General features: G+C 34.8%; 1 protein-coding gene across 3 annotated transcripts in view; it reads right to left on the bottom strand.

Moving 5' to 3' along the window:
- Positions 1–10,833, bottom strand: part of LOC128180373 (fibroblast growth factor 18-like) — a 27,989-nt gene extending 17,156 nt beyond the window's left edge. Inside the window, exon 1 of one of the 3 annotated variants that reach the window (XM_052848435.1) lies at positions 10,805–10,833. In XM_052848435.1, the coding sequence (XP_052704395.1) occupies positions 10,805–10,818 (14 nt within the window). In that variant the 5' untranslated portion in view covers positions 10,819–10,833. Of the gene's footprint in view, positions 41–2,719; positions 2,752–10,804 lie in introns of those variants that run through there. The other 2 variants (XM_052848434.1, XM_052848433.1) reach the window with 2 other exon arrangements.
- Positions 10,834–18,725: the final 7,892 nt, after the last annotated feature.

Raw genomic sequence — 18,725 nt, 5'->3', positions numbered from 1 at the left:
GTCCGTCCTCTATACGAACGCGTGTCTATATAATACCTGTCTATATAAGCTCTCTAGAATACCTGGTGCGATTTAAATTAGGGCGGCCTTTTTGATTGGTCGTTGGATCCAGCACCGATAATACACAAAAAATCGCCGATCTAACCAAAAATCATTGATTAAATCACTGGTAATTAAAAAATGAACTAATTGATGAGGATTTTATTTGCATTTATAAATTCGATATGTATTTTAAGATTTATGAAATTAGTAAATTATGTTATTTATATACTGTGTATTAGTTGCGTTACGAATGATTTAGAATTCGATGAAAAAAAACATATCCATACCAAGTACATGGTGTATCATGACTAATTAAATTTCATAAACATAGGGTAGGGTTCTCAAATATGAAAAGAATGTTTGTGAAGTGAATTCTTCGTGCATAAACATTGCGAAATTCTTATCACCGAACTGATTTATTAATTCTCTGCTTATACTTGTTATATCAATAAAGAGATGATATCATTTTTATCAGTTTTCCATCAAATAATTTTTCAATAATAGTTTCATGGCCTTGTTTTCACCGTGTGTTTTATTTAGTGCGGTTTGTTACAAATTAAAAAAGGAAAGTTTTCCATACAAGTGTATAGTTTACGTTTCGATGTTCTGAAATCTTGCTCTAAGGTAGAAAATTTTGCCGAACAAATGAGTTTTACTGCGTATTAGAGCGCAAAGGGGATAAAAAAGTCTAACGATTATAGTTTAATTTATGAAGATGTAATAAAATTTTAATTTCCGTTTTTTTGATAAGCATCGACCCAAGAGATAAGTGTACTTTTAGGGTTATTTAGTGTCATCGTAATTTTGTCTTTAATCTGTTCGAAGGAATATCGGGCTTTTTGCTGGGGATTTTGTGTTTATAAGCAATGACCACCTCGAAGAAGATTGCTCTCCAATGAATAGAGTCGCATACAGAGCTTTGTTAAGAGAGAGAAAAAAATCTACTGCTTAGAAGTTAGACCGCATTAGGATATAGGAAAAACTGTGTTTTATCCCAAGGCCGCTCATAATGAAACCCAAACTACAGTTTTCCTCTTGGTGTGGCAAATATATATATTTTTTATTTGAATCTGCTCTGAAGCAATATTACAAGAACGACAACCCGTTCACTTTTTCTCCCAGACTTCGAATGCATTTCAAGCAACAGACCGTAACCCAAAAACTGCAATGGGCGTTTTCATATTGTTATTCACGTCATGTAAGGGGTTTTTTGAAAGGTTTCAAAGCAATATCAAACAAATTTATTTAAATAATAAGATGAAGGAAAACAGGTGAATTTTAATTAATAACCACCACAAAATTTGTAGACCTTAATAAACATCTTTCCACGCACTAAAAACCCAGAACAATTGCAGGGTTATTCTAATTCGGCTCTCGTGTAATAATTTTTTCCCCACTCTGCATCTTATTAAAGTCGTATAGAATGCCATAGTTATCAATTATATAAGATACCTGTATTTGACCCCTCATTAATTCTTTTAAAAAGCGATCATCATTTGACGATTTCCTTTTCATTGTCACTAATGGTACACTTGTAATGTAAACTGTCAATGTTTTATTTTCTACAAAATTTTGAAAAAAAAAAAATCATTTTCCAACATATGCAAAAGGACACATTGTATTACATGTAAACCGAGGTCTGTCCTTCTTAAAATTAAGATGTTGAATTTACGATGAAGACAAATTTCAAAATAAGAAATAAAAATGTTGTATAGGACGGTTTTATGAAAAGGGAAAAGCGCACTGTATAGTGTCGCTAAAAACTTCATATCACAAAAAAGAGATATTTAAAAAACTGTAAACATCAATTTGTATACCTAGAAATGAAATCAATCTCGCATAAAAAATTCGGAAAAATTGAAAATTATCCCATTTCACCCGTTTTTTATGTATGACAGTTTTTTTTTGAAGTAGGTGTTTGGAAATAGGTTTTGGACAATGTACTTCCACAATAGGGCTGCTACGCTATTACAGCGCTGTTAAACACATTCCTTCAACTTAATGGAATCCGCTTAGTTATTGATGAAAGATTATATCATCACGTTCATTGAATTCGACCGTCACACTTTCAATGTTGGGCTGTATAAAAGATACTTAATAGTTTTTCTTATGGAAATCATTTCATGGTTATAAAAATTCAAAAAAAAAAAAAAAAAAATCTATCACGGTATATTTCTGTCCTGAATTTTTAATCAGAGGTGCAGAGCCAAAATAAACGAAGCAGACCTAAAAGGCATTTTTTGGTCATGTGTTTACAGAATTGTCAAGTCAATGGCAAAGGTTCCGGCGTACTTAGCCCTTTCGCTTTGAAATAAACGACCTTGTTCACGAATGAACCGGATTTTTTGTAATTTGTGCCACTTTCGCATAATCAATATATTCAAAAATACCGTCTTATTAAAATCATCTCGTTCGATATTACAATTTTTTCTGTTGAGTAAAAATTCTAGACGGCAGAGCGTTGTCAGCTTACTGCATACAAATCACATCAGTTCGTTAGATATATAGCCAGAAACAGACACATGGCCAAAGGTCTAACAATTATTCAACTAAAAATACAATTCCATAACTTTGTTGGTTAACCTTAAGAATTTTTTTTTCTCTATACATCAATATCAGCAAATTTAGCTAGACAGGTACATATTGATAGAATTCGTATGCAAATGTCAACAATTACCTTGATTTTACAAGCATCAGCCTATCAGCGTCCCCAAGAGAAGAATAACGTTATAAATTTATGAATCATGTAAGAGCGGGAGCTGGAAAAGGATAGTCATGAATGAGATATCAAGGCTGTTTTGGATGACTATGACGTCACACTCGTCGGATATCCTGAACATGAACGGAATTCCAGACATTCCGTGCTCGATACATACAGGTGGATTAATGGGGGAAATTCGGATAGAAGTTCAAACTGTAAAGATCGTGTGACAATCATATTGCCCGTTAATCGCTACTGATATGATCCGATAGGGGGCTTCAAGGAAAAAAACCAACTTTAATCGATGCTCTAAATTAAAACTTCTGGTCCACACAGGGCTTGGGACCCTTGGGTGTATAAGAGGGTCTTTATCAAGATATTGTTGCGCAGAATGGACCCACAGGAAGCTGCAACGCGCATGTGTGATGGAGGTGTGTTCAGGGGCTTTTTTCAGTCCCGCGGCTGTTGGTATCAAAAGTTCACAGCGGCTCATTTCTGATGCTCGACTCTAGCTGTGTAAATAACACACACTGTAATGACACGACTTTGTGATTACATATAGATATAGTATGTCAATCAAACTGTCGAACGAGATCAAAACTATATATAGAACTTCAATGACTTTTAACAGTAAAGGTAGTGGAATATCTCGAACCAAAACAGACCCCAAACTTCAATCTAACTGCACCAAAAAGATTAAAGGATATAATGCTGATAATCGGGTAAGTGTTATCGACCCCCCGTGAGAGTCTCCTTCTGTTGGGGGACACCTGCCCAAAGCCAACCAGGGCCAGAGTTGTAAATCATGGAGATATCCCACAAAAATAAACAGTCGACGGACCGCTCTTTCCTGTCCAACTTGCTAAAAAAAAACTCACAGAGAAACCAACTTTGAGGAGGAGGAGGGGGGGGGGGGTATATACAATGTCCCCAACCCGAAAATAGAGCTCTTCAGTATGAAGAAGTAGAAAAGGATCTTAGTCTCAACTTCCGCTCTTTCTTGGAGGAGAGCTTTTAGGGATAATATAAACAAACACAAGGGCGTTCATACCATTCTTTTGAACAAGACGTTTATCATTTTACGTTGTGTTAAGCAATTTTCAATCAATCAAATAATTGTTAAATATTTGCTGAATTAGGTTTGAATTTTGAAATTAGAATCAGACAATCATGCTACTTGTGGTACTACCAGCTTTGTATTTAGATAATGTGAAATATTATCTTAATTTATGACATGAATTAGGGCTGTGGTACATGTATTGATTTTCAACCGAGTTTAATTTGAAAAGCACATTTTGATAAGACATTGAATACAGTAAAGTTGATTTCCCAGAGTAATTGAATCTTATGACAACAAGGAAGCGACTTTTCTTTATTATCTTTCATAATCGTAAAAAAAAATCATATACCCTCGATACAACACTTAGAAATAAGAGGCACACTTAAGGGTTTTCAAGGAAGACAAAGCCGAAAATAGAAGACAAGTTCCTTAATGGTGCTTAAAAAAACCAACTACGCATAAAATCATTTATACCTGCATGAAAACTATATTTATAAATTTTTGTCTTGTTTTGCAGAGTTTCAGATTTGTTGCATGGCATCGTAAATTATATAAACTTGCTCAGGTAATGTTTACCTTTGTCACTTGGAGAAAAAAATCTCATACGGTTAAAATATTTTGAAGACCAGACACCGTTTGCTTTTGCATTGCACAAAGACGTATGCCAACGCTGCAATGTTGAAAGTCTTCCGTAAAAAGTAAATAGTGAAACGTCAATTTAACATCTTTCCTTAAGTCAAAAACAAAGAGTGCTGGTGATGTGAGGATGTTAATAATGGCCGAGGTTATCACACGTGCCCCTTAGTCTTAGTGTCACCGAAGTGCGATTGCACATATTAACCGCATACTTCGGCAAACTTTCAAAACACACATCAAAACTGTTTACTTTTCTGTACATTTTTGTGCAATAAATTATTATCCTTTTATCTTAATTGCACGAGAAGAAAAACCAAAGGGACATGTTTATGATTTTTAAGTTTATATATCGAGGACACACATTGAAGAAAGAAGAAACATCCACTTTTCCTTTTTCCGGTATCACCCCTTTAATGTATCCTGCGGAAATTTGAATATTTTCAAAATCGGTGAGAACCGGCATAATTACCGTTTGTTTTCTAAATCTGATATTTGTCAGTATTGTAAAATGTTTCGCCGGACGAAACATAAAACCGTTTATCGGAAAGAAAACCCACCAACTCAAAAATTCCTGCACATCTTGGCACTAGTGTTTACGTTTTCCGAGATTGTATAAAGGTCTTTTCGATTATAAGCTATAATCCTGGTTTCATATTTGTTAAAACATTGTAGTGTTTTTAAGTTTCTGTAGTGCGTTATTTTCGTCCCCAGTGTCGATCCAATGACTCTGTTTGTTCCTAACCATACCCTTGTTCCGGTTTAATCCGTCGGACGTATATAGAGCTATTTTAAAATGATCAAGAGTATTTGATTTACCCGACAATTTATATCATACCCCCCCAAAAAAATGACGCTGTGGCAAATTTAATCTGGTCAATTTTTTTTTCGGTCGCGAATCGCAGAGTTATGCTTTTCCGATGCGTGACAATTCACGAATTATCGGGAGACAATTATCTCTTCTCTTATCCATATTGGTTTTGTAATATTTGTTTGATTACAGAAAACGGCAGTATTATCTTCCTACAACACCCTATCGAATTCCGGACCGGAGAATGCTTACACGGAACTACATGGAGTGTCCGGCCTACCTATAAGTCTGAAATATTTGGGTGTGAAGCCCTTTCGTCCTACCCTACCCGACATGTTAACTAGATAACGAGCGAAACTTGGAAACGACTTCATACATATTTGTCCTACGTCGGTTGAAAACTAACCCATCAAAGCTAAAAACAACAGAGAAAAGGGCACTTAAAGGTGTCAATTTGCATGATTTTTGGGAAATTTTGCATATTTGATTAATGGATTTTTGATGTTTATTTATTCAAAGAAAGCTTTAATTTCTCATTACGAGGTGATCCCTTCATTGTCTCACTGCATACTGCTATTCAATTTTGTGTGTGTGTGTTTTTTTTTTAGTGCAGGCAAACTTGTAGGAGAAATTACACAGCTATCCTTTATCTCTCAAACCTGGAGCTTTTACTGTTTTCTACCTTTACCCAATGAATCAAAACACGAGATTCGATTTGCAGAAACAGTCTTCTTAAAAGTTTGTTTTTCTCATGACTGGTTTAGATTTGTTCGCAGAAAAAAATAACCGGAAGTTCAAAGTTGCATCACATTTGTTTGACAAGTGCACAAGGGCTCTTGACAGTATCTATAACTCGGGGGGAAATGACGCCCCCGAAGCAAGGAAACAACCGATGAGAAAATCCCCAAAAGTTGTAAATTGTTTCTAGAAGTCAGAATCAATAAATTGGATACATTTTCTGTATAAATAATACAAAGTTGTTTATATTGAATTTAGGCAGCTTAATCGCCAATCGGCTAATAGTTACAAAACATGCATGTACATGTAATTCATTTAAGTCAGCATTGACATCCTCGCACAAAAAACTCCCACTAAGAAACTTTTAACTCTTCATTCATGATAAATTATTTATTTTTTATTTCCTGAACTGAAAAAATATTTTGAATTTAGCAATATTTTTTTCCTGTTACAGCTCACAAATAAATCTTTCCCAGACAATGTAAGCCATTCCCCTGAATTCAACATGATAATTATTCAGCAAATCTATTCTTTAATTTTTGAACCGAGACAAAATAAATTTCAATGTCTGTATCTTCTCTCCGACTTAATTTAACACGAAAAAATGTCTTGAATTGGTAACCTTGAATTAATAATATATTTCAACGCTGTTTAATTCAGTTCAACTCTTAAGTTATTAATGACAATTAATTGCTTCTCACCTGTTTGCATTTAAGAGATTATTAATAAAAGGTTTGCATACACAACAGACGACTGTTTTTGAATGCCTTTATTAGAGTCCCTAACGTCCTCGATGTCCTCAGGATTAAAAAATCATTACTCTTATAAAAATTCTCCGAAATTAAGATACCGATACGTTTTAACCCCTGCATAATGCCACAAGCATCCCTTTGAAATTTCGCTGCCGATACAAAAAACGGCAGATATTATTGATATATTTGCTACATTTTTTCATAATGAATTTTAATCCTATTTACCTATGGAATTTAAAATATTCTGAAGCCCGAGGGCTGGTATAAAATCAACAGGTGTTATATGCATTGAACTATGGATAAAAAAAAGTGTATGATACTTATTATTACATATTGATGCAACAAGTCGTCTGCGGCGAACCGGGTACAGACTAATTCCGCTCTTATCACCGCCGTCAAATCAACGCGAAACGGAAATGAATCAACAATCTGGATGTCTTCCGAAACAGCAGACAAGATTAAAACGATTTGACAAAAAGTCAGGGGGAATCCCATTATGTTGTTACCCAACATTAGTAAGCGCTCGACGGAAACCCGCTTATAAATAGAGTTATCAGTATCGGATACTATGTATGTAGTGGCCAGTGCCTTGTTAGAGGGACTATACTAGGGTATATAAGAGATGTTATCAGTGCTTTACATACGTTTACTCTGTAGCCGAATATCAATATTGATGAAACTAATCTGATGGAAATCAACTGTTATCAGTTAATCTGAAAGTTATTGTGACAGCTGGATAAACGACTGTAGTATATTGATACTGATAGTACAATATGGCGTACGATACACGCGGGGCATATAGTATAGATTAAACAAAGTTATCGATATATGTTTACCCGTGTATCTGAAACAGTGAAAGCAATTAATTTTGTTACGTGACGTTGTTAAAAAAAATTTTTTAATTGACAAAACAAAAAACACACTCTGACAGACAGTCGAACAAGCTTGAAACCACGAATTTTGACAATCGACTTGTACACTTTATGTAAATTCAGATGAAAAAGTAAACCTTTTTCTTTATAAACTCAAGACTGCAGTTCAAACATTAACAAGGGTCGGGATTCACTCGCTCAGGTACTGAGCATGTATTCGCTCAGATAATGAGTATGTACTGTATTTTCTGACGAGACTAAATGCAATAATACACGCATCCATTTTCTCTTATACTCTTTTTTTAGCTTACGCAGACCAGGAACCGTCCATTGTAATATGTTTTGTGCAGGAAAAAAAACCCCTGATTTGTATTCATAACCAAGAACATCAAAGATCATAACTGGTTTTTATTTATTTCAATTTATCACATTGGTGTCAACAATTTTGCAGCAGATAAGCACAGCAAAGACCCAGTTTGGTTTGACCGCAGTTCAGACTCTTTTCTGTGATGTTCTTTCAACGAGTCTTAATGTACTAAGGAATTAGACACGGGGGTAAGGAAATACCCGGAACTAATCAGCCATAATGATTCCGGCTGATATTTAATACAGACGTAAGAACGACCTTGACATTAATCGATTCGTTAGGCTGATGTACTGAGGAAACTTGCACTGTGAGAATGCAATGTAAGCAATTCGATAATAAAAAAAATTCTACACTCGCTGAAGTTCGTGGTACTTACTACCAGCTTTGAAATCTAGATTATGTGCACAATGCCCCGAGTACCCCTTTTATTTACTCTATAAAGCTTAGTGGAATTGTTTTATGCAATGTCAATGATATGATAATTTCTCTTGTATCTCAACTGTCGCAACATATATACATATTCAAAATGCGGGGCAGTTTTTTTTTGGCTATTACTAGAGAAGATAAGTATAAAAACTTAAATGTCAACGGGGAAATCTTGTGATTCTACTCCTCTCACATGTAATATAAAGCTGCGATAGAAAATCAAAAGTAATAAAATCGTGTAGGAAGAGTAAGTTACGGAGAAATTTTGCAGACATAAGTGAAAGGATTTTCAAAAGATTGAAAAGGGTGAATTGGAGGTCAAAAGTTAATGAATAAGGTCCCGTTATACAGACTCATAAGAAAGTTTACAATTTCATTATTGTGATGAATTTGAAGGAACCAGGCGAGGATTTATTAAGGTGTACACGTGCATTGTCATCGTCATGGACAAACAAACAAACAGACAATACAGCGGATTTATTTGGACACTTCTAAATGTTTCCAAAATTCATATCTGCTTGGTTTAAATGCTAATAAGACGATAAAAATTCATAAAAATATTCATATTTCATTTCAAACTTAATAAAAATTTTCTGTTTTTTTTTTTCAATTATCAAAACAAGCGTATAGTTGGTTTTTTTTTTTAGCTTAAAAACAGCAATTGTACTTTTTTCACGACTCGATTTAACAACCGAATACTGACTGCTCACTATTGTATTGTATTGTATTGTTTATTAGTCAACAGCTGTACAGCTCATAGGTCGACTAGGTCGACAATTATAATTCAGACTACTCCAGTAAATACAATGTTCTATCAATTATAAACAATGATTTGCCAAAAAAGGGGGAAAATAATCCTTGCCTTTAAATGATCGCCGACTTGTAACACGATGCATAAAAACCCAAATTAATTAAGACTGATTGACCTTTACAAAGGCATTCTGAACTAAGTACATTTTTCGGTGACATTGCAATTATTTTCCAAAGACGATAAAACTAATTAACTGATACTGCTTCATAGCCAATGGACGACTGCGCTCTACCACAGTTATAAAATGATTTTTTTTAATGTACAGCCTAGATTGTCAAGACATTTATTATAATTGCTCAAGTTCAATAAACGCGAACGAAACAATGTCCAATAATATAGAACGATACTCCTGCAGCCAAGAAAGAATGCATGGAATTTAGCAAAACGATCGGGCTCGGAGTGCTGAACACCTTCCGTTCCGGAAACCAAAGGGATGTAATTACACTTTAATCGGACCTTGTTTTTTGTATCCTCAAGATTTCAGCAAAACGCTATAAGTTGTCAACAAATCGTGATTTCTCGTTTGATTATATAATGTAATGGAAAAAAAATGGTGACCAAGCGGTTACAGGTTCCCCGCAGCTTGTTACACTATTGACCGAGTGAAGTTGCCTTTGATTGCAAGAATTATCCAGACTTGTAATTTTACCGTTTAATCCAGGATGCCCCATGACAGCATAGTGGACGAGATTATGAGTTTAATTCAAATGCACGGATCAGATGCCATTTCTTGGAATTTTTGCAAGTTAAAAAGAATTTATTGGCATGGCTTTGTGGGTTTTTTTTAATGACATGAAACGCCTATTTCTTTCCAGTCCCCAAAAGATAAGTACAGTGTATGTACTTTTTGGGTACAATAGTAAATAAAGAATGCTGATCCCAGGATCAAATACTGTCGCAAAAAGAGCTGTTAATGTCGAGATCCCGTCCACTGTCTCTGTATTCCGTATTTATGATACAGTAAAAAGTACACCTATTAATAACAGTCCATGAGGTATTTCATCTAGACTGATAGACATCAGCTATAGACATCATCTAGCGAGTTTGCAAATCGCCAAATTCACCAGACGTACACAGTTTAATAATTTCAATTGAAATTGCAACCGTTTCGCTGAGTCAGACAACGTCTTGAAAAGCAATGGATAATACAAAAAGCGCGAAAGTGTGATTGAAGCAATCGATTAATCTAACAGATGTTTAAAAAAGATTGTTATTAATGACAAATGAGAATAATTATTTGAATTTCTCTTTCACATCAAAATAAAGCCTCTTTTTAACTAAACGAATGCTGTAATTATTGAAAAGCATATCAAGTCAATTTCAAAAAACAAGAAAAAAGTTAAAGTGAGCAAAAAAAAAAATTAATTAATAAATAACTAAAATAGATAAATGAAAAAAAATATTTTATTTATTTTTGAAACAGTATACAGACTAAGTATAAATAGATCTTTCAAATTAGCCCTGGATAATAAAAATATGAAAGTTATCATATCTTGTTTAAATAATTATTTTCATAGTTTAATTAGTGTTAGAATTTTTTTAAAAAACACACACATGTTTTCAACTACATTTTGGAATAGAAATTTCTTACCTGACAGATGACATATCTACATGTTGTATTGGACAGAAATTCCGGATGGATTCGTTGCAGTTTTTGAAAATCAATTGTTATGTTATATCACACGACTGAAAATTTCGCTTCCCCATTTCTAAAATCACAGATCGTTCTTCAGATGACAACGAGTGAGAGAAAGTGTTCTCCTATACTAGAGAAATTAGTGCTAATTACCTCATCCCCTAGAGACCAATCGTTAATTAAATGTGTATTGATCTCAGAAAAATGTAAACAAAGATTAAACGTCAGGGTGTTTGTATTGTTTTGAACCAATAATCAAGCCTATTTTCCACGTGTCGATTGGTTAGTAGTAGTTTGTAGTAAGATGTCGACAGATACCCAATTGTAAAGCCCGCCTTATCTGATCAAGCGTCTGCGTGCATTGACCCGATTTAAAGCGTCCATAAGCCCTCGATAACGTAAACGTTAGAAGGAAGCAAGGGTCAAGGACATTAAATAAAGGAAAAAGAAGTTTTTCTCTGATGTTATACTAGTACAAAGAAAATTGAAATGAAAAATTACATGGATTAATTGAAATATGTATTTATAGATGTTTCAAATCAACAACTGCGAACTTAATAATGGTCAAAATATGATATTTGTCAATCTCTTGCTTGTTATTAAAAACGCAATTCTATAATTACAAATATGATTAATCATTACGCCTCCGTATGTCTGGAGTAAAATTAAATCTAATATTCCTCATTATTCTCCTTCCGATGCCAAATTTGTTTACAATAAAAGTATAGACTGATTTTAAGACACGGATCAAAGAAATAAAATATATGTATTGCTCCTTGTATGTACTCAAAATGTGCTATGACTGCGTTTCATAAATTCGACTGGACACTGAATTATTTTATCCAAGGTAGAGATGGTTAATCTAAGCCCGCGTTCATTATGAAACAAATATATAAATGAATGCTTTAATTTTTATGAACTCTAAGCTTATATATCTTTTCAGTAAATTCCAATAAACCTTAATTCGTAATATCGTACTAGATACAAGTAGATCGTTATTGTCTGTACACCAGGGTTCTATCAATGTCTTGATTTAACATGTACGTTATCTGACAATTATTTTTTGGCTTGCGCAATTTCCGAGAAGGACACAGTAGATTACACAAACGAAGAAACAGTTTTCGTCGAAAAACAAACATATGGTTTAGTTTCAAGGTTTTCTTTCCCCGTGACAAACAGGCCGATACTTCGCGTCGGCGCTACCCTAGCGGAGGTTTATCAAACTCTAGTGATATTGATGGGCTATGACGAGTCTTATCACTGCTATGTCCTCCCCCGGCTCCCCTTATCGCCTTGGTCAATGGCGGGTCACTCTCCCCTCCTCCGTGTGAATGACCCCTGTGACCCCACCCGTGTGGTACTCCGAGGTGGATCTCTCTCTCCTGTCTACATCCGGGCAACTGTTAAGCAGCGGTCATGGCGCCTCAGCGATGCAATGCAGCAGTAAACAAATAAAGTTTATTTGCCGAGAAACAATTCTTCGCGTGGGTCTCAAAGTTTGATAAAAAAAAAAAAAACCCTGAAGAGTTCCGATCAGTTAATGAGCTTGATGAAAATGGATAATAAAGGATTGTAAATCGCAAAATCATTTTATCAGGAATGGTATTTCAAAGCGCGGGTGGGGACAGAATTACGGCATAAATCGCGAAGAATAATGGTAACGTGAAAGGACCGTATTTGTTATTGCACGGACCCAATGATTACAAATTGCCCTGCCATTTTTATGAAAAAGGGATATCAAAGTCCGGGTACACATCGAAATAATCTCGCCGATTTCTTAAATGTTAAATGAAGTAATTGAAAACCAATAAGAAATTGTTTATGTTGAAAACAAGGAGTTTATTAGCTTCTTTAATGTTGTCGACAGCTGTTTGTTGGCCTTTTGATGGTAAGTCCCTATCTCCCCTGAGACCGAGTATGAAGTATTTTAACTCCCAAAGAAGCACCGCTTCTGTCACATACGTCAAAAAAGACAAAAGATCGCAATTCTCAATTATCTTAGTTAGAAAGAAATTTAGTTTGTTTCTTGTAATTTGTGGGGACTAAATCTACCGAAGGCACGCTGTTACCCACATATTTTGAGACCTTTCTGCCAAAGTTCAAGGGTGCTATTGCTGGCAGGTTTCGATACATATTTACCCGTCAATTCAACATTATGACCGAAGGGATAAACTCTTCATTTCTGACATTCTTGGAGAAACGTTCGGTAATCCTCGGCAAACATAGACAGATTTAAATCTATGAATTCCGACGAACTCTCGCAGTGAGCGTCACGTCACGTGACATTATGTCCGAATATGTACATCTGTACCAAATTGCTTTCCTTTCTAAAAAAAAAATGATAATGCTCCAATCAATCGAATCTGAAGTTTCTTGAATTTACGCAACATAAGTTTCACATCTTGTAGTATCGTATGTAAAGTGCTTTTCGTGACATTTGATCGTCTTTAAATTTACTTGTATTTCCAATCATACAAAATGAATAGGTGAATGTTTCCTTGTATAACTACATGTACAAAGTTCGTTCAGCATTGTAGACAAAACAACGTAAAAGGTATGTAAAAAAATCATTAGGTTTTCACTTTTTAAAAGATTGTACTGTCGTATAACAACAAATCATTGTCAAAATTGATCTACTTTTCATTGGACTAACTGTTTCGACAAAGGTGGCCATTCGACCTCTGATGCAACTTTCAGTCTAAAAATTCCAATTTTAATTTTAAAAAGTTTTTTAAGATGTCTCCTGATGCATATTTTGTCTTAGATCTTTGTTTAACCATCATGGTTTAAATAAAAATGCTAACAGACACCTGCAAAAAAGGGAGAAAAAAAAAGAAAATGCATTCATTACCTACACTGTACCTCCCAAGTAGATATTTTTTAGGGAGGAAGTGAAAAGATCAGTTATTAGAAAGTCGTACAATTAAGAAGTAAGAAATAATTGAATGAAATATATATAGTTCTAGGGCTATGTGAGAGAAACTATCGATACTTGAGTGTCAATGTCTAAGTTGTAACTACCTGAAGAGTGTAGAGAACGGACAAACTAGGATCATAAGGACACTTCAGGACAGACGGACAAAGTAATCGGTCTTTCAAAAGATGACAGTACCTACGTCATAAACTTTGGCTAACTCTAACTGTATGCATCTGTGGCAATAAATAGTCCGCATAAAACGTCATAAGCACTAGAAGCCTATTCTAGAAAGTTTTTGACGTATAGAACCACAGTTTTCCACTAATCTGAGTTAAGCTTTTTTTTGGTGGGGGTCACTTAGGAACTTAATATGCACCGAAAACCATGAAATCGATTCATGTCGCCAAGACATGGAGAGTTTCGGCCATGACTCCGAACAGCTGCATTGGAAAAAGAAAATCACGGAAATGTGGGTTAATCATCCCGTCTTAATTGTATTTAATAAATCCGCACAGCCTTGAAAATACAATAAAAGTGTTCCCAGTTCCTAGGGAAACGATACCTTAATCAATAGATATCGGACTAGTTATTGGAAGGTATTAGGATTAAAATGAAAGTAAGGGGGGTCCGCGTGTGGTCCAATCGATTGAAAGAAAGTATCAAATACATTTCGTCTAACAATGCTTTGTATGTAGTGAAACCGCAACACTTACACAAGAGGCCGTCTTTAAAACTTCTCAAAGTCCTTTCTCTTGATTTGAAACATTGGTGGGTTTTTTTTTTCAAAATAAATACATTCTTCTGGAAAAAAAAATTTCCAGACAGAACAGATAAATTTAATACTTTCTATCACTAGAAAATGTATGTTAAAGACAACTACCCGAATTACAAACGAGCAGCGATTGAAATAACAGTTCTCAGACTATCTATAGTTCCGCTGCTGAGACTCAGATGATCAGATTTAATGGGAAGTGTTAGGGTCGATGTAATTGGGCTTTGATGATAAAACATAACAGCAAGAGCAAGTACATTTCATCGCTATCTTAATTTGACCTTCCCTCGTATATACCTGTGTTCAGCTTCATTATAATTACCTTGGGGTTCTTGTGTCATTTTCATTACTAGTATTACACCGTTGTAAAACTCGATCATTACATTTTCTTAACATAATCCAAAATGTAATGAGGTGCTACTTTGCACAGGGCGCTATCCTCCTTAAGTTAGATATTGGAGAACATCATTTCACAATTTCTTCGTTTTTTTTGTTGTTGTTGTTTTTTTTTTTGCAAAATTTTATAAGATGCGTTTTGGCACCCGGATTTCATACCTAAAATCTAGAACGATTATGAAATATTTCGCTCGTTTTCATTGGTCTTGGTCAAAGTACAGCTTAGACACTTCTTCTGCATTCCACTCATCGCTCAACACATCGTAGACTTCAATGTCATGAAGGAGCAGAAGATAAAAGGATTAACAAGTCAAAATAAGTAAAGTGTAATTGAGGCATTTTAAAATGGATTAGGACATAAATATTTAGTTATTGACAAATAGGTCTTGTGTGTATGCGTAGCAATGGCGCATATTCAAGTAGCTGAGCAATACTGTGATATGTCTTTTTGATGCAGGACCCCGAAGAAAAATAAATGTGGGACAGAAAATTTTTGATAATCCGAGGATAGAAATCAAATAATACGGGAATCCCATTTCCATTACAAATACGCCATGAATTACAAGGTTCAGGTGTAATTTCTTTTCTAGCTAGAGAATGAATTGAAAGTGTGGTTGTTTACGGAGGTAAAACTGGTCATTGCGTTCATGTGTTCTTGGCACAGGGGACACCGAGGAAATCAACGCTAATCTCGGTCTAATCCACGATGTACCTGGGAATTTTATAGAAATATTATTTGTCAAAACTGTGCAGTATCAAATGCAAGGCAGTTTATTGACATATTGAAAATGACAAATTAAGTAGCGCTTAATACAAGGTTAGGGTGAGGGTGTTCATAACTTTATTAAATTCCTCCTTTGTTGCGCAAAACCATATAGGTATTTCGACCATAAAGAAGGCATTCGCACCTTTAATGAAATGCACATCTCCTCACTTTACTTTTGCTAGACATGAATAATTTCAGGAATATTTGTGGTCTAAAAACTTTTGCAGTTAATACATTGATGCAGTGTTTTTCACATGGAAAACACGAGTTTTCCAGAAAATAATTTGCATGTCACGCCAGTTTTAAAAAAGAAAATAATATGCCACATATAATGCAGAATTTTTCATGTGAAGTTGGTTAGTGCTTTGATTTATTTCACAGCGTTATCTGTACAAATAAGAATTATAAGACCTCTCTCAAAAAATGTATTGATAACTGCTTTATCTATCTCTCTCAGACTGTTCATTAAAACTATTCCCCTTTTGGAAAATAAGCCAACGTTGTTCCTTAAATGCAATCTCGCCATTGATATAGATCGCTAATATATATGTAGGATTAGGCATATCTATCACAGATCCACCAGACTTATTCTTGGGCCGACCAAATATCCTCGTCAGCGAAACAAAGCTAGGGACCAGGTGTGGAAAGTAGGTTTTCCTCCATTCATAAATCTCACAAAAACTCAATATATATACCCACGTACCCCAAATAAAAAAACAATCTGTCACTAAATTGAATGAACAATAGTTCTTATCTAGGGCTAGCCTTCTGATCACAGGATAGGCAGCCCGTGCAACGTGCAGATTGAACGAGTACCAAAAAAAAAACAAAAAACTGGGGTGACTGTCGTTCAACAACTTTGTGCTTCTCTGTTATGATTTCGAAGATAATTAGATTCCTGTGAAGTTTAAATCATGCTATCACTCTCGGTCGTTCTTTAAAAAGGTTTTTTTTATATTGAGACTGATAAATTACGTGTTGAAAAAAGGAAGAAAGAAGAAAAAGAAAAAAAAAATACATCACACAAATTAGATCGGCTGCATGCACTTTATGTCATCAGATTTTTTTTTTTACCCTTATAAATTTGACAATTAAAATGATAAGTTTGAAGTTAAACAGAGCACAGCATTTAGAAAAGGTCTCGTAGCAAACTTCAGGACAATGTTATTAAATATAATAGAAGTACACGTTTTATTTTTTGCGGTTATTGAGAGCACATCTTGTAAACAATGTCACCCTTTGACAACCGAATTCATCATCTCCTAAACAACGGTCAGATTTTTTCCAGAGACGTGCGTGGAGATGACCAAGATTTTTGGTCTCCTTCGGCAACTTTATTAATTTTCCATCAAACCGAAGGCGTCCTCTATTCTTCTCTGGTTAAAGCCTCGCAGAAACCATTAGTCAAACTCGTAAGAACTGCGGGAATTGCGAGTCCGCGCGACCACTGTGTTCGCTATAGGCGATACTCGTTGTAATGGGTTAATGATGACCTGCCACGAGACGTGTCGGTCATGTGCACCGTATGTGTTTGTTTGTTGACCTGTGGGGACAACGACGGGGGGTCCGGGACGAGGGGTGCAAGGTTCCAAGGTCAACTGAAAGGGTAAGGAATAATGCAATATCCAGTAGGGGTCTTTTTTTTTTTAAAAGCGCTTTAAGGTTGATGACAAATATTTTGTATGCACTCATAATGTACATGTATATGTATGGGTTTCTTAATGCGTTCAAAATAAAATTATTGGAAATTTTATTAATAAAATGAATAGAAATTATTTTCACTCTTTCAAAGAAAATTCTCTTATATAAGTTTATAAGATCAAATCAAAACTTGTAATATGAAGAAACATAACACATAAATGCGTATTATTTCTGTCTTGTGACTTGTATGCAAGTGTTGCAACGTAACGCAGTTTTAAAATGAGGTACATTTTACATATATATACATGTTTTCATCAACAGTATACTATGTTTGCTCAATTCAATGTATGGAAAGTTGGTGGTTCGATCTCCGAGCGCGACAAGTATTTAAATTTAAGCAAGTGTTTCTTCACCAAGTGCTCGATGCTTGAATTGGTTCCTGTTCCGGTTCACGTAGAGACGCTGGTACAATATACAACTGACATCCGGCATTGTGGCAATGTTCTTTAATAAAATAATTACGCACTTTAGTTAAAAGTGTCATGCGACGTCACAATACAAAAGATACGAAAGATTCTTGCCGGGACTTAAAACAGCAGAAACGCCATCAACATGCATTGATGAATTCAATAAAAAAAAAAAAAGAGCCTCAGATTCGATTAAAGTGCATAGAAATAATATAAATGCTTCTTTCTTAATCTAAAATGTCTGATATAGGGAAATATTCCAAAGACAATGAAAAGAAAAAAATGTAGCTGCAGGTTTGTAGCTCCCTGTCTGAAAAAATTCGGATGTAATTGTTTTCACAGAATTTGCGTATGAATAAGGTTAATCAGTCCAAAACTAGCTCACGTTTTATGCGTAATAAATACATAATTTTTTTCAATGGGTTGCACTGTAGCTCCCAGATTGTCCATCTAATTCTTTACAGACCGGGAGCTATATATCTGCAGCTAAAAAATGCATTTGGTCTATAAAAACATGGCATTAAATCTAAATTCAGAGGCCGTAAATAACTGTCGCACATTTTTATTCTTGTCAATTTTCAATTTACCAGGCGATAGCAAGAAACAATGTTCAGCCGGTTACAGCTAGAGATTAATTATCAAAATGCTAAATATAAATATAAAAATGTGAGAGTTTTCACGAGAAAAAACGATTGAAAAAAAAACCGATTTCTTTTTACGTACTTTATTAAATGGAAAGGATGTAACAAAAGAGAGCAACTTAGCAATATACTCGTTTTACGGTAAAGAATTTGTTTTTATTACAAATGCCTCATCATCACTGTTTACATGGTCAGTCATATAATCGGTTTAATATGTTTACAGACCATTTGTACTCTTCTATCTCTGTTTTTCTTTGGGTCAGTATGTGTTTCTTC

Source organism: Crassostrea angulata, chromosome 4 (assembly GCF_025612915.1).
Source record: "Crassostrea angulata isolate pt1a10 chromosome 4, ASM2561291v2, whole genome shotgun sequence".
Lineage (NCBI taxonomy): Eukaryota > Metazoa > Mollusca > Bivalvia > Ostreida > Ostreidae > Magallana > Magallana angulata.
The sequence above is the reverse complement of the archived record's forward strand: the minus strand, read 5'-3'. Positions and strand labels throughout refer to the sequence as shown.